The sequence below is a fragment of the Pteronotus mesoamericanus genome, unplaced genomic scaffold (assembly GCF_021234165.1).
Source record: "Pteronotus mesoamericanus isolate MK-2021 breed Mesoamerican mustached bat unplaced genomic scaffold, CSHL_Meso_final contig_230, whole genome shotgun sequence".
NCBI lineage: Eukaryota > Metazoa > Chordata > Mammalia > Chiroptera > Mormoopidae > Pteronotus > Pteronotus mesoamericanus.
Window position 1 is genome coordinate 1,429,965 of NW_026555096.1, and position 16,077 is coordinate 1,446,041.

A 16,077-nucleotide genomic window follows, 5' to 3' on the forward strand; every position below is an offset into this window, starting at 1 on the left:
GGCAATACAACAGTAGTCCTTGGAAGAACCTCAAAGGGAGGTTCATAGCTAATGGAGATGTGCCCAGACTGGCACACACAGACTCTCTGCAGGAGTTTTCCCCACTGCGGTCCTGCCTTGTGCACACTGTCCTGTGCACTGGTCCTGTGGCCAGTGACTAGCCAGGGCCAATGAGAAGGCAAGGTTAGGACCTCTAAGCATAAAGTGGCCTGAGACATTGAGGTCAGTGATGACAAATTTCACCTCACAACTTCCAGCCCAAAATGGAGCCAAACGTCACCACCCCAACTTCTGTGTGGTCTGCTTATGGCTAGGAACCTACTTTCTCTTCTGTTCCTTCTGGATTCTTTCTACCAATCTCTATTTATGAATTCAAGAGTAATAAAAATAAGTAAATATTAGTATTAAATGTTTTAGCTTAAATTTCTTAAGATTGATTAATCTATTTGGAGAAAGAAAAACTAAACTAAAACAGCAGGCTTCTGTCTTTAAGAAAAAAGATATTTATGCAGAAGTGGAAAATCAGTACTTGGAATTCTTTCCAATGAAATATAAAGTTAGAACAACCTAAAATTGGCAACTGGAATCAAAAGAAAAATTAAGCCAAAAAAATTACTTGGAAAATTACAATACAAAGCCAGGAAATTCTGGAAGGCCCACTAAACAGCCAGTTTCTTAAATCTGTTGTGTCTGTACAATTTTTTTCTCTCTTTTGGGATTACTCTCCTAAAGTACTGTATTTTGTCATATATAACGTGCACTCAAGTTTTTGGCCCAAACTTTTAGGGAAAAAAATCTTTTGTTTTAATTTGATTATTTATTTATTTATATTTAGAACCAAAACCAATTATTGTATTTCAGGGTATTATTTTGCACACAGATATTATTGCTTTCTAGAGTTATACTTTCAATGAATTAACATAAATAAAAGAATTAAAACATTTTATATAGATACAGAATTAGTCCTACTGATGTATAATACACATCCTTATTTTTCCCTCAAAAATTTGAGCAAAAAAAGTGCACATTATACATGGCAAAATACTGTACTTCAGTCCATAAAATGGAGCCTGTTTCCCAGGACTCAGAAAAGGCAATTCTATAGCTTTCTATATACTTTGTTCCACAGTTCAAGAGTTCTGTGGGTTAGTAATTTCTTCCTTGTGTCTAAACTAAATCCCCCTTACTGTGGGTTCAAAGAGTTCTCCTGAGAATAGAGGCGAGTAAACTCTGTTCCTCTGCTTTCAGCTCTGGATCAGTTTCTGCAGAGGATTTTCAAAAACTTACCTTTTGAAGACTTTAATCCGATCACTGTTGTGGAAGACAAAAAACTTGGAATATCCATTTTGGAAAAAGATCTCCAGGGCAATGTCCTATAAAGAGAAACCCATTTACTGATCCTGAAGTTTCCTGAATGGTGATACCCCCTGTCAACAGAGTCACTGGCAATAGGTCATTTGGTCTCTGTGTCAGGTATAAAAAGATTTCAATCTAAAATGGAACCAGAGAATATGAAATGGAGACTCTCATGCATGCACCTTCAGAAAAATGGAACTTTAGAATTGAGAGACTGATTTCCCATAAATGCCTGATTTACAGAAAATTGAGACTTATCTCCTGAACACCCACCAGATGCAGTGGGACAGGGTCAGACTCAGAGATGGGGTGCTGCATCCAACAACACAGTCTGGTCCTGCCTCTGCCTGGCTGCAACTGAGTTCTCAAAGTTCAGCTCACTGGGCTCCTGAGCAGAGGGAAAATGTTTGTAATGATTAGGCAAACCCCTGTCCTCCTCAGGTGCACATAAGAGCCTTGGTTTTTGTTTTGTTTTGTTTTTTTCTGTAAACAGAAATATAAATAATGTGCAAATCAATGATGAATATAGAATCTCTAGAGGTCATAGCTTGCCCAGCATCTGGAAACAGTCACCGTTTACTCAGTGCAGGGGGGTGGGGGGGGGGGGGGGGCGGGGGGGAAGAAACTCACTTACTGATACCTATTTGCTCTATGTATTGCCTATAAGGTAGACAAATAGTCATTAAAAAATAATTTTGATACTTAGTATGTGACTCCAAAATGTGCTAGGTCCTATACAAATAATGGTAGAAAAGACAAGATATGGTCCCCTGCTTACTAGAGGGAAACAGGAGCCCAGAGAGCTGCCAAATTGTTCCAAGGTGACAGAGCTGTGGTCAGGACTAGGTCCATGCTGGCCTCACTGCCCACAGGACCTTCAGAGCTCATCCCCTTCTCATTCAACTCCTTGCAAAGAAGTGAAATATCAGGCAAAATAAGAACCAATCCTTTGTGGGCAAAAGCAGTGTAGTGGCAGGAGAGAGAGAGATGGCCAGATGCCAGCAGCTTGCTGGATCTTTGTCATTTCTGATACTTTTTTAAATGAGCCCAAAAGAAAGGCCTCCCTGAGTTGCAGCTTCAGAGAATAATAAGGATGCTTCAAGAGGATCACAGGCTAAATTACACAACCAAAGAAATTTATGAATGAAAGGCATTCTTATTCCATCCTTAGGGCAAAGCATTGGCCCTTGTTAGCCTTTGCAGAACAAACACCCACAGAGAGGGTAGGGGGTGAGGATCTGGTCCCTCTTCCCTTGAAGGGTGGATCCTGATCTTCCTCTGCCTGCTGCCTGGCAAACCCCTGGGCATGAGTGCAGCTTTGCTATTACACAGATTAGGCTGGTGAAGGTCAGAGTTCGTCCTCCCTTTGCCACTGAGCTGATGCTTCTAAACTTTCTAAACCAAGTGATTTATACTCTAGGTGGGTCCAGAACATAGGTTGTGACTAGCTGACAGCAGAGCTCTGCCTTTGGAAGGAATCTGCTCTGTTTAGTACCTAGATGAGACCTTCAAAGACCTGAGCAATGCTCTGGGACCCTTGCTGGAAGGGACAATCAGTAGATCTCTAAACCGATTGGTCAAGGAAATTAACAAGAGCTTATAGATAGGTGAGACTGTGGGGAGGGTGAACAGAGGGTGGCAGGCAGCTGAGGGAGGGGTCCATGGGATCAGAACAAGGCCAGACAGACTCAGTCAACTCTCAGGCACCAGCTCTGCCCTGGTGCAATGGAGCTGCCCTGTCCTGTATTCCCGAATGTCCCAGGGCATGTCAAGGGGAAAATAAAGCAAAGAGGCTGGATCCTAAATGACACAGAACAAGTATCTCCTGACAGCCAAATTTCAGGAACTGGAGAGAGAGTGAAGAAGTGAGAACCCTGAGCCAGGGGACCAGACTCAACACAAGCCAGGGGAATGAGCAGTTATATTCCATAGGTCACTGGGTTATGCCCAAGCAGGAACGGGGTCATGGGCATGTGTCCCTCACACTCAGATGGGGCATTGATGGCACCTGGACCACCAGTCTAATGACAAGATGGTCCTTCCCCTTTCCCCTCCCTGAGGCATACCTGCAGGAGAAAGCGTGCCTGCCGGAGCTCCCTGAGATCACCGTAGCTATGGCGCTGGCATGAGTAATGGTCAGAGGACCTGTCTTTGCTGCACAGGTTGAAAATGAATGGATCACTGACACTGAAAAGAAAATAAGACATGCAGTGAGAGGGTATCTAGTGGGATTGTCCCCGTTCTGTCCCACAGCCCTGCCTGAGTTTCTGGGACACACGGGGGGTGCTACAGTCACTGCCAACAAGGGTGTCAGCATCCACTGACCTGATAAACCCTGAGCACCTGCCCTCATTAGCCCTGCCCTCAGGAGTAGGATGGGGCATCAGCCTCACCAGGTAAGGGGACAGCAAGGGGGCAACCTCTAGGACTGATGGTAGCACTGAGTGAGAAGCATGCATGTAAGAAGTTTCTCTCAGTACAGTGGTCCAAGTGGATTGAGGGGGTGGGAGGAAGACTGAAGGAGGTACCCTAGTCATAATTTGGGAAAATTCAGGCTCTGGAAATAGGACAGAAAGAAGACAAAGCTACATAAGAAAGCCCAAGCTAGGCATGGCCTCAGGTGGTGTGGGGCCTGGGCAGGGGGACCACCACAGGGGGACGCCATCTAGTGTAGCATGGGAGAAAATGGCAGAGAACACCAAGGCTCCACAAGAGTGTGCAGCAGGTCTGAGATGCCAGTGGGCTGGGAAACAATGACCACGGCCTCAACAACGCCCTCCAGAGCACATGCCCAGAGCCAGGGAACAGGCACATGGCAGCAGAGGCCAGGCCAAGGCTGCTTCCAGAATTGAATGACTCCCCATGGAAAGAAAGGAAGAAGAGAGATAAGGAGAATCATAAGTTTGATTAGTATTTATTCCAAAGAGAACAATTTCTGTATTGGAAGTAACTGAAATGCCTTTATACAACCACACAAATCTTTTATCACCAATACAAAGGGGACTTGAGAAATAAAGTGATTTCAGTTATGGACAGTTTCCTTTCTGAACATCTGAGTTATGTGGTAAGTTTAGATTATGGACATGACCATAGAAACTCTGATAGAATGCTGTTTTAGAACCTGAGAAATGAAAGGCCTCTCAATCCCCTCAGCCCCCAAGAAGCATGTGTGCCAATCGCAGACCCAAAGAATCAAGAGCCGAAAGACCCCCACACCAATGTAGTGGCAAAATGGGTGAGAAGATTATGATTCACCCCTTCCCCATCCCAACTCCAACTGCAGCACTCACTGGCTAGCCTATAGGCCATACTTCCAGGGGAAACGGAGAAAAGGATCAGGCCCTCAGGCCAGGCCAGCAGGACTTCTTCACTCAGTGGTCAGGGGTGGTGGTCCAGTACTTGTCATGCTAAGAGCTTGGACTTACTACTGTGCTGAATGGTCACTGTTAGGCAGAAGGGAAGGCTGCCCTTCCCTTCTGAGCTATTGTTTAGCCTCCTGCACAGCCAAACCTCAAGGGTATGGATTCCAGCCCTCTGCAGCTACTCCTGCCTCTTATTGGAACAATCCTCTCAGGCCTCCAGCTCAGAGCCATGTTGTTATAGGACTGATCAAATACAAGTGTGGCTCTTATTCTGGATGCCTCTGCCTAAAGGCTTTAATTCAAACCTACTGCTGGTCGAGGCCCTTTGTTCACTTTCAATTTATCCATCTAGGGCTACTACGATCAGCTTCCCCTAAACTTATCTGACTCCAAATGAGGCCATCGAGGTAATTCTAGTTCCCACTCTTGGCTTAGGTCAAACAGCATCACAGGCCAATGCTTTGGTGAGAATGACAATGAAAACTCCATTATCCAATTATTATTATCATCCAACATTCAATTATTGTCAGAATGTATACCTAAAATTCATACCCAGAATCATTCACTAGATCACAAACTCTTTACCAGAGTCAGTGCACATCTGACTCACTTCTTTCTATCTTTGGAGTCTATCACAGTGCCTGGAACAAGACAGATTTTCAATAAATATTTGATGAATTGAACTAAACAGAGAAAAAATTCCTTAAACTGCTGACTGATAGAGAGGTATTATCTGATTAAAAGCATCCTCTTACAAAGAGCTAATTGGATAGTTTGAATATCCACCAAATGAACTTTTGAACTTGACTGACACTATTAAGGTTTAAATTGTTTTCCCCCAAAGAGGTAGGTTGAAGCCCTACCCCCCAAATACCTTACTATGATACTTTACTTAGAAATTGGTGAATACCAGAGGTAATAAAATTAAAGTGAAATTATTAAAATAGACCCTCATCCAACATGACTAGTCTCCTTATGAAAATGGGAAACTTGGACACAGAGATAGTCACACATGGAGGGAAGATCATGTGAAGACACACAGAGAGAAGACGGCCATGTGACTGGAATGATGTATCGACAAGCAAATGAACACCAAGCATGGCCTGGAAACACCAGAGGCTAGAAGAGGCAAGGAATGATCCTCCTCTAGAGCTGTAGAAGTAGAGTAGAGTTGTAGAAGCCCCGCCCACATCTCTAACCAACTTCTCACCTCCAGGACTCTGAGACAATAAATAAATATCTGTTTTTTTAAAGCCACACAGCTTTGGTACTTTGTTACAGTAGCACTAGAAACCTAGTGCAGCCACCTGATTCAGGTAAAAAGGGATACTATCAAAGCAAAATAAAACCTTCTAGAAAGGGTCTTAGTTTCTAAGAAAAGTTCCAAAGTACAAAGTCCAGCCTCTGCTGGAGGATGTGCAGTGTTCCTGAGTTTATTTCAATATTTTTATGGTACATCAGAGAGTCTCTTTCAAGGTCTAATGCTCAACTGCACTCAATTTGATGTAAGTGTTTTAGAGAAACATTTCAGGGTTGACTTAGCTTTATTTTTAACTGGCTAATTTATGTATCTTCTTTAGTCTCCATGGTCAAAACAAGACTTGATCCCCATTGATCTGACATGATCTAATAGCCTCTCTGTCTCTGAGAACTGCCTCTACATGAGTGCCAGCAGTTTCTTAGAGCAGTAACCAAGACCTCAGAGAGAAAGCACTGTCTGGTTAACAAATACTTCTTTGAGGTATGGTGACTAAAATTACCTATGAAATCCCCAAATGATATTCCAGGGCATAATTTGTTCTCACTATATTCCTACATGCATTCTAGAAAAGTACATTTCCAGACACAGGAGTCTCCCTTTTCATTCCAAATCAAGTGAGTATATACAATCTGACAACTGGGCTTCTATTAAAAGCACAGATAGAGTCAATTTGATCATTATTAGATGTACCTCATAAACACAATTTTCCCAATCAATAATATCTTCTCTAACACTGACTAGATATAAACCAGAGGTGAAGAGGGAAGCAATGGATTGTGCCAGTTATTACATGGGCACACCATGAATATAGGTACAGTAGAAAGCTTTCATCAGCTTTCAGAAAGGCAAGTCTGCGGACCCATTGTCCATATTGATTAGTATCAATAAAACATGAGCAATAAGATGAGATGTGTGTGCCAAGTATTAATTATGCGCTCCTGCTTTGGAAAAGCACAGAGGACTCCCAGCAATCGGTAAACGTTTGGTATGAATAAAAGATGAAAATTAGCAGAGAGAAAAATGCCAAGCATTTTAAAGCAAATCTAAATCAAAGAAGGGTGGGCTGACATCTACTTTTCCACACTCCTTAAACTTCCTGACATAGGCTGGAAATAATATGGCAACTGAGAATAAAAATTATTAGTTATTGGCAGGTAATATTCTGACTCCTCTGTCAATAGTCTAAAATATTTCTCCAAGTGTGGTCTCCAGACTAGTAGCATCATCATCAACAAAGAACTTGTTAAAATATCAGTCCCTACCCCAGGCCTGCCAAATTAGAAACTGGGGTAAAGGTGGGTCCCAAAAGTCTACTTTAACAAGCCTTCCAGGTGATTCAATGTAAGTTAATTTGAGAAACACTGGGCTAAGAGGTCATCATTTGAGCTTGGCTAAACAGAAAAGTCCAAGCTTACCTCTGGATGAAGAATTCCTCATCCAAATCCTTCCAAAAACAATGATCAACTGAAAACATACAACTGAACAACCAAACTTCTAGCAAAAGTGCAAATGGTTAATTTGATTTTGAATGGCTGTAAGCATAAGAGAATTAATCAACAAGGGCTTGATTGAACCAAATTAGACCAAATACATTTGATCCTAAAAAGGAACCTTGGAATTTCCTGCTAGAGACCTCTGGTATTATTTGCTATAAAGTGGCTCTTCAAATTTCTACCCAACTCTTTCAAGATCCAGATCTTAGCCCACTTCCTTATGCTCTCTCTCCAAGTGACAACTCTGAAGAATTCTCCCATAACACGTATTTTGCCCTATTATGCTAGTGTGCTCCAAACTCTTTCCAAAGGAACCTCTTAGGCTGCTTTTTGTACTTGCTGGGCATGGAAGGGCAGTGCCTGATGTCTTATGTAAGAATGAGTAATCAACAAGTCGTTGAATGAGTAAGCTGATGGGACTGGATTCTATTACCCAAATAACCTAAGGAGTGACCCCTTTGTCCTGTAGAGGACTCCACATCAGGAGAGGCACGAGGAGCTGCCACACTGTTATCCATTCCAGATTTTAGCTTTGGGGAACCAGAGTTAAGGGTGTCTGTGCCTTAAGGTTCCTCTGTTTTATTTCATGGTTCAGTTTCAGGCCCAAACCTAAGCTCACAGTATGAGCAAGGTGGGAAGGATAGGAGTGAAGGTAGCTAAGAAGGGAGATTGGGGCTCAGGGGAGAATCTTCTGGAGGAGGTGGAGACTTACTTGGATAAGCAGTGGCGGGTGCAGTAGATGTCACCCACAGGAGAGAGTGTGAAGTTCTCGCAGATGTAGAAGTGATGCTGGCCAAAGAGCAGGAGCCCTTCAGAGACTAGGTGGCCCTGCACAATCACCAGGGAGAACTTCTGTGTCACCTGGAGGGAGAGAACACCAGAGTCAGGCCATGGGCAAGTGAAGCATGTCTCATTTTTATGGAGGACAGCAGGGCAGTGACTGGTTGCCCACTGGGTTCTTGGAGTTAAGAGTAGCACCTGTAGAATAGCAGCCATTGCCCCAGAGCTGCACTGTTCTTCACAGGGTAAGTGGCATTTCTATACCCAACATCCTCTTTAGTTACTCTATCCACTACCTATGGCCACCCCCATCCTCATCAGAGACTTCTGCAGAGACTTTATCACAGCACCACCTCTCCCTCTGCCCAGTCCTATAACCCTAAATCTCAATAAGCTTCCTGGTTCAGAGTTGGCTTTCCAGGGAGCCTGACCTGGGACCATGTCTTAGTGTGACCCAAACATGAAGTAAAGATTTAGTGGGTCCTTACATGGAATAAATTTCTGAAAAAATAAGTGTGGAAATAAACAAATTCTGGATGATAGCCCAAGTGGACCAAGAATAGGGCAAAGGCCAACATTTTCTCAGGGTAATGATGAGCTAATTCCTGTTACACTAAAGAGGAAGTGACATTTTTTTGGCTAACTACCATATGATGACTGTAAACATTTTACAAATAAACCGATATAATTTTTACAATTGGACAAGGGAGGTTTTACTACTCTAATTTGAAAATAAAATTTAAAAAGAGGTCCCAGAGTAAGACTCTCACCAAAGATTGAAGCTGTTTTCTTCTCACTGTTGGGAGCAAGGATCGAGACACAGCAGTGAAACCTGGAGAGCAGGCTCCGAGTGAGCGGTCTAGCTTCCATGTCAAATGGGATTAGTCAAAGTGAGGGCCAGGGTCACCAAGGGTTTTTCCGAGATAAGCATTCACCCCTACTAGTCATTACAGAACTACTTTTTCTAATTATGGATAAGCCAATGGTCTTATTAGTTCCTATAACCCAACCTGCTGCAGGCATTAGGCTCCTTGGCCTCTCCTGGTATCTCCTGGTGCTGGTCCTAAAACCACCTTCAGGGCCACTTTCAACATGGACTCATTTACAATTTCATCCATTCAGTTAGAGGTTTATCAGTTCAACAGTTATGGATTCAGCACCTACTACATGCCAGGCCCTGAGCCAGGCTTTGGGGATAGAGGGAGGAACAAGGTAAGCAAGAATCCTACTCTCATGGGACTTAATGTCCAGTAGAGGTAGATGAATAGTAGGCAAACATGTCAATCAATAAATGATTATAAAGTGTGATGTGTGCTGAGAGGAAAAAGAAAAACAGGGTGATTATAAAGCAGAGAGAAACTTGGGGGCACTACTTTAGAAAACCCCTGAGAATTGAAGGGTGGAAATAGGGGAGCGTGGAAAACTGGGAGAAAAGATTCTAGGGAAAAGGAGATTGGTTTGAAGCCTAGAGGCAGGGAAGGCAGAGAAGAGATCAGTAGGGCTGACACAAAGTTGAAAAGTAGTAGTACTCAGAACAAGTAGTACCTTAGATGCCTTGGTAGGGCCTCTGGGTTTTATTCTGGTTACAACAGAAAGCAAAGTAAGGGTCATTTATGAAAGATGATACTGGCTGCTGACTGGAGAGCAGGTTAGAAAGAGCCAAGAGTGGGAGGAGGGTGATCAGTCATGTGGCCACGTCAGTGGTCCTGTCGAGTGGTGATGGCTTTAAAGGATGAGGTGGCAAAAGGAAGTAGGAGGACAGGGAGATATGGTTGAATCTAAACAAGAAGAGGTAGAATTGACAGGAACTACTACCAGACAAGCTGTGGAAAATAAAAATTTTTTTAAAAAGGAGAATCAAGATGGCAGAGGAATGAGTGGAAATCACACTGACCTCCTCCCAGCCAACCTGGAATTACACCTAAATTGTGGAGAAATCACCTGGAATGAACAACTGAACAATAGCGAGAGAGGAGTCTTGTAATCTCGGAGACAGAAGAATCAGCTTTAATGCAATTTAACTGGTAAGGAGTGTGGTACAGACTCGAGAAGGTGGGTGGGGTACGCATGGGCAGCAACACCAGAAAGATATTGAAACAGCCAGTTGGATCCCCCTGAGAAGAGTGGGGTCTAAACCAAAAGTGGGGATCTCCAGCCTACAGCATCAGAGCCCAAAAAGTACACAGAAAACAGTCAGCTGAGAAAGCAGCAGGGTTGCTCGCTGCCAGAGACAGGCGGCTGGAGACACAAAGAAATGTTAAAAGGGCCAATGCATAAATTTTTTTTCTGCATCCACTTACCCTGGTCTCTGGAAAAGTCGGGGGCAGAGTGGGCTAGAGACGCCTGAGGAAAGACTGGGAAAGGAGGCTTTGGGGAGAGAACTGAGAGAGTATCTAGCAGGATCTCGGTGCTGACTCATCCCCCATGTGGCAGCAGCCATCTCGCTCAGGCAGAGACCACTGCCCCTGAGCAGCACTAGCATCAGAGGACCCAATAGCTCCGCCCCCACGTGGTATTCCACTGCACCCTGTGCTGTCTAAGTTGCCTGCTGAGTGCAGAGTGGCAGCCACAGACAGTAGATCCTTGGCTAAAGTGGGTGCAGAGAGGTCTGGAGACACCTGAGGAGAGACTGGGGATGGAGGCTTTGGGGAGAGAACTGAGAGAGTAGCTGGTGGGATCCCAGTGCAGACTCCACCCCCATATGGCAGCAGCATGAGAGGACCCAATGACCCTGCCCCTAGGAGGTACTCTGCCCCACCCTGAGCTGTCTAAGATGGCCTGCTGAGTGCAGAGTGAATAGAGTAACAGGTGAAGGAGACAGCCACAAACAGCAGATTCCTGGAAGTCTCGAATAGACTGTGTAAGGTCAGACAGGGACGACATCTAACATCATCAGAGGCAGATCCAGAAAGTAAAAACAGCGGTCCCCAACCACAGAAGTTCACACCACAAAGTCAGGATATCAAGACAGATCAACTTAAGAAGCAGAATCAAAAAAGAAGAGTCACAAATAATGGGAAGACAAAGAAATACACTCCACTTGAAGGAAAAGGAGGAATCCCCACAAAGAGAACTAAATGAAATAGAGGGAAATAAACTATCAGATACTGAGTTCCAAACAATGGTCTAAGGAAGCTCGATGAACTCAGTGAGCTCACAGAGAATTACCAAAAACTACAAGGAAACTATGAGAAACTTACTGCAAACTACATCAGCATGAAAAAGGACATAGAAACTATCAATAAGAGACAAGAGGAAATGAAGAATACAATTTCCGAATTGAAGAACACAGTAGAAGATATCAAAACCGGGCTAGATGAAGCTGAGGACCGAATCAGCGTGCAGGAGGACAAGGTAGAAAAAGGCTCCCAGAAAGAGCAAGAAAATGAAAAAAGACTCAGAAAGAACCAAGAGGCATTTAGGGAAATGCAGGACAACCTGAAATGTAATAATATCTGTATAATAGGGATACCAGGAGAAGAGGATGAGGAAAGGATAGAGAACCTGTTTGAGAAAGTCATGATGGAAAACTTCCCTAATTGGAGGAGAGAAAAAGTCACACAAGTCCAGGAAGCACGGAGGGTCCCAGTCAAGAGGAACCCAATGAGGCCCACTTCAAGATACATCATCATTAAAATGGCAAGTATCAAAGATAAACAGAGAACCCTAAAGACAGCAAAGGAGAAAGCGATAGTAATATATAAGGCAGCCCCGATACAGTTAGCATCTGACTTCTCAACAGAAACACTGCAAGCCAGAAGGGAATGGCAAGAAATATTCCAAGTCATGAAAAGCAAAGGCCTGCAACCAAGACTGCTCTACCCAGCAAGGCTCTCAACTTAAAGGGAAGACAAAATAAGGAGTTTCCCAGACAAAAGAAGGCTAAAAGAACCAAGCCAAACCAGCACTGCAAAATATGCTAAAGGGACTGCTTTAAGATGAAGAAAAAGTGTCTAAGAATATACAGTTCCTTTCAGTTGCCAATACCTGATATTATCAATATTTTAATACTTATTAATCTGATTGTGAGAATGATGTTATTTTAATTGTTCCTTTACTATTTGTTGAAACTCAACCTGTTTTTGTATATTTCTTGCCTATTTCTATTATTTTTAAGAAGCTTTAAATGCCTTTTTTTGTATTCTTTATCCATTTATTGATTAAAGGTTTGTAAAACTTTTTCCCCTAAAAAAAAAAAAAAAAAAACAAAGTCCTATTAACCATTTTTTAGATGTGTTGCAAATACTTTCCTATTGTATTCCCTGTCGTTTAACTATTTTATATTTATATTACTATATACTCTTAAATGTTTAGTATAGTCTGATTGTCAATATTTACTTTATAGCTTCTGGGTTTGAATATTTTACTTCAGGTCATGAAAATATTACTTCTATTTTCTTCTAAAACTCCTTAGTTTCTACATATTGATTTTTTGTTTCGTATGGACCACATTTTCTTTTTTTTTAATTTTCTTAAATTTATTTTTTAAATACATTTCTCTCTGCGTGCCCCCCACCACTTTCCCTTGCCCCCTCCCTCTTCCCCTCCATCAGCTCTTCCCCTTTGGTTTTGTCCATGAGTCCTTGCTATATGTTCCTTGACTTTCCTCTTCCCTTCCCTTTCCCTGCCCCCCCTTCCCTCTTGTCTCTGTTGATTTCCTTTCAGCGTTGCTGGTCATATTTTCCTTGCATCTTTGTATTGTTGGTTAGGTTCCGCTTATAGGTGAGATCATATGGTATTTGTCTTTTGCCCCCTGGCTTATTTCGCTTAGCATAATGCTCTCCATTTCCACCCATGCTGTCGCGAAGTTTAGTAGTTTTTTTCTTTCTGCTGCGTAGTATTCCATTGTGTATATGTACCATTACTTTTTGATCCAATCATCTACTGGGCATTTAGGTTGTTTCCAACATTTGGCTATTGTAAATTGTGCTGCTATGAACATTGGGGTGCATAGGTTCTTTTGTATTGGCGTTTTGGTGTTCTCAGGGTATAGTCCCAGCAGGGGAATCGCTGGATCAAAAGGCAGTTCCATTTTCAGCTTTTTGAGGAAATTCCACACTGCTTTCCACAGTGGCTGCACCAGTCTGCATTCCCACCAACAGTGTACTAGGGTTCCCTTTTCTCCACAGCCTCACCAGCACCTGTTGTTTGTGGATCTGTTTATGATGGCCATTCTGACCGGTGTGAGGTGGCACCTCATGGTGGTTTTGATCTGCATTTCTCTGATGGCTAGTGATGCTGAGCATCTTTTCAAATGCCTCTGGGCCCTCTGTATCTCCTCCTTGGAAAAGCGTCTGCCCAGGTCCTTTGCCCATTTTTGGATTGGATCGTTTGTCTTCTTGGAGTGGAGTCGAGTGAGTTCTTTATATATCTTGGAGATCAAACCTCTATCTGATGTATCATTAGCGAATATATTTTCCCATATGGTTGGCTCCCTTTTCATTTTGCTGATGTTTTCTTTTGCCATGCAGAAGCTTTTATTTTGATGAGGTCCCACTTGTTTATTCTTTCTTATATGTCCCTTGCTTTAGGAGACATATCAGTGAAAAAATTACTGTGTGGGATATCTGAGAGTTTCCTGCCAATGTTCTCCTCTAGGACTTTTATGGCGTTGCGACTTATATTTAAGTCTTTTATCCATCTTGAGTTTATTTTTGTGTATGGTGTCAGCTGATGATCCAATTTCAATTTTTTTGCATGTAGCCATCCAGCTCTCCCAACACCATTTGTTGAAGAGGCTATTATTGCTCCATTTTATGCTTCTGCCCCCTTTGTCGAATATTATATGTCCATAGAGACCTGGGCTTATTTCTGGGCTTTCTATTCTGTTCCACTGGTCTATGGGTCTGTTCTTGTGCCAGTACCAGATTGTTTTGAGGATAGTGGCTTTGTAGTAGAGTTTGATGTCCAGTATTGTGATCCTTCCTACTTTGTGTTTCTTTCTCAAAATTGCTGCGGCTATTCGGGGTCGTTTATGGTTCCATATAAATTTTTGAAATGTCTGTTCTATTTCTGTGAAATACATCATTGGTATCTTAATAGGGATTGCGTTGAATCTATAAATTGCTTTGGGGAGTATGGCCATTTTGATGATATTAATTCTTCCAATCCATGAGCACGGTATATGCTTCCATTTACTTGTGTCTTCCTTAATTTCTTTTTTCAATGTTGTATAGATTTCTGCATACAGGTCTTTTACATCTTTGGTTAAATTTATGCCTAGGCACTTTATTTTTCTCCTTGCTATATCGAATGGTATTTTTTCTCTGATTTCTTCTTCTTCTATTGCATTGCTGGTGTACAAAATGCCTTTGATTTCTGAATGTTGACTTCGTATCCTGCTGTTTTGCGAAATTCACTGATTAGGTTGAGGAGTTTTTTGGTAGAGTCTACAGGGTTCTCTATGTACACTATCATGTCATCTGCAAACAATGATACCTTTACTTCCTCCTTTCCTATTTGGATGCCTTTTATCTCTTTCTCTTGTCTGACTGCTGTGGCTAGGACTTCCAATACGATGTTGAAAAGAAGCGGTGAGAGCGGACATCCTTGTCGTGTTCCCGATCGTAGTGGGAAAGCTTTCAGTTTTTGCCCGTTGAGTATGATATTGGCTGTAGGTTTTTCATATATGGCCTTTATTACATTGAAGAATGCCCCATTTATTCCCATTTTGCGAGTGTTTTTTATCGTAAATGGGTGCTGTACCTTATCGAATGCTTTTTCTGCATCTATCATGATGATCATGTGGTTTTTGTCTTTTCTTTTATTTATGTGATGTATCACGTTTACTGATTTGCATATATTGAACCATCACTGCATGCCAGGGATGAATCCCACTTGATGGTGGTGGATAATCTTTTTAATGTGTTGCTGGATGCAGTTTGCCAATATTTTTTTGAGGATTTTAGCATCTATGTTCATGAGCGAAATTGGTCTGTAGTTTTCTTTCTTTGTAGGGTCTTTATCTAGTTTTGGGATTAGGGTGATGCTGGCCTCATGAAACAAATCTGGGAGTCTTCCCTCCTCTTGATTTTTTGGAATAGTCTGAGAAGGACAGGGGTTAGCTCTTCCTTAAATGTTTTGTAAAATTCTCCTGGGAAACCATCCAGACCTGGCCTTTTGTGTGCTGGGAGTTTCTTGATGACTGCTTCAATTTCCCCAGCTGTTAGCGGTCTGTTCAAGCTTTCTGTTTCTTCCTCCTTCAGTGTTGGAAGATTATACCTTTCTAAAAATTTGTCCATTTCATCAAGATTTTCAAATTTCTTGGCATATAATTGTTCATAATAGTTTCTGATGATCATTTGTATTTCTGTGGTATCAGTTGTTATTTCTCCTCTTTCATTTCTGATATTATTAATTTGGGTCCTCTCCCTTTTTTTCTTGATGAATCTGCTTAAAGGCTTGTCGATTTTATTTATATTTTCAAAGAACCAGCTTCTGGATTGGTTGATCCTCTGAATTGTTCTTTTTGTCTCTATGTCATTCAGTTCTGCTCTAATCTTGACTATTTCCTTCCTTCTACTTGCCCTGGGATTTATTTGTTGTTGTTTCTCCATTTCTTGAAGTTGTAGTGTTAGGTCTTTTATTTGAAATGTTTCTATCTTTTTTAGGTAAGCCTGTATTGCTATGAACTTCCGTCTCAGGACTGCCTTTGCTGTGCCCCATAGGTTTTGGACTGTTGTCTGTTCATTTTCATTTGTTTCCACAAATTTTTTTATTCCTTCTCTTATCTCATTATTGACCTATTCATTGTTTAATAGTCTACACTTCAGTGTCCATGAGTTTGCACATTTTTGTAGTTTCTCTTTGAGGTTGATTTCGAGTT

At 42.1% G+C, this 16,077-nt stretch overlaps 1 protein-coding gene across 1 annotated transcript in view; it reads right to left on the minus strand.

Annotated features, from left to right (window-relative positions):
- The window catches only part of WDFY4 (WDFY family member 4), a 328,638-nt gene that overhangs the window by 81,392 nt on the left and 231,169 nt on the right, over nt 1–16,077 (minus strand). Inside the window, exons 44-46 of the mRNA XM_054572378.1 lie at nt 8,185–8,333; nt 3,423–3,543; nt 1,288–1,373 (exon numbers count right to left, since the gene is read on the minus strand). Of these exons, the coding sequence (XP_054428353.1) occupies nt 1,288–1,373; nt 3,423–3,543; nt 8,185–8,333 (356 nt within the window). The remainder of the gene's footprint in view (nt 1–1,287; nt 1,374–3,422; nt 3,544–8,184; nt 8,334–16,077) is intronic.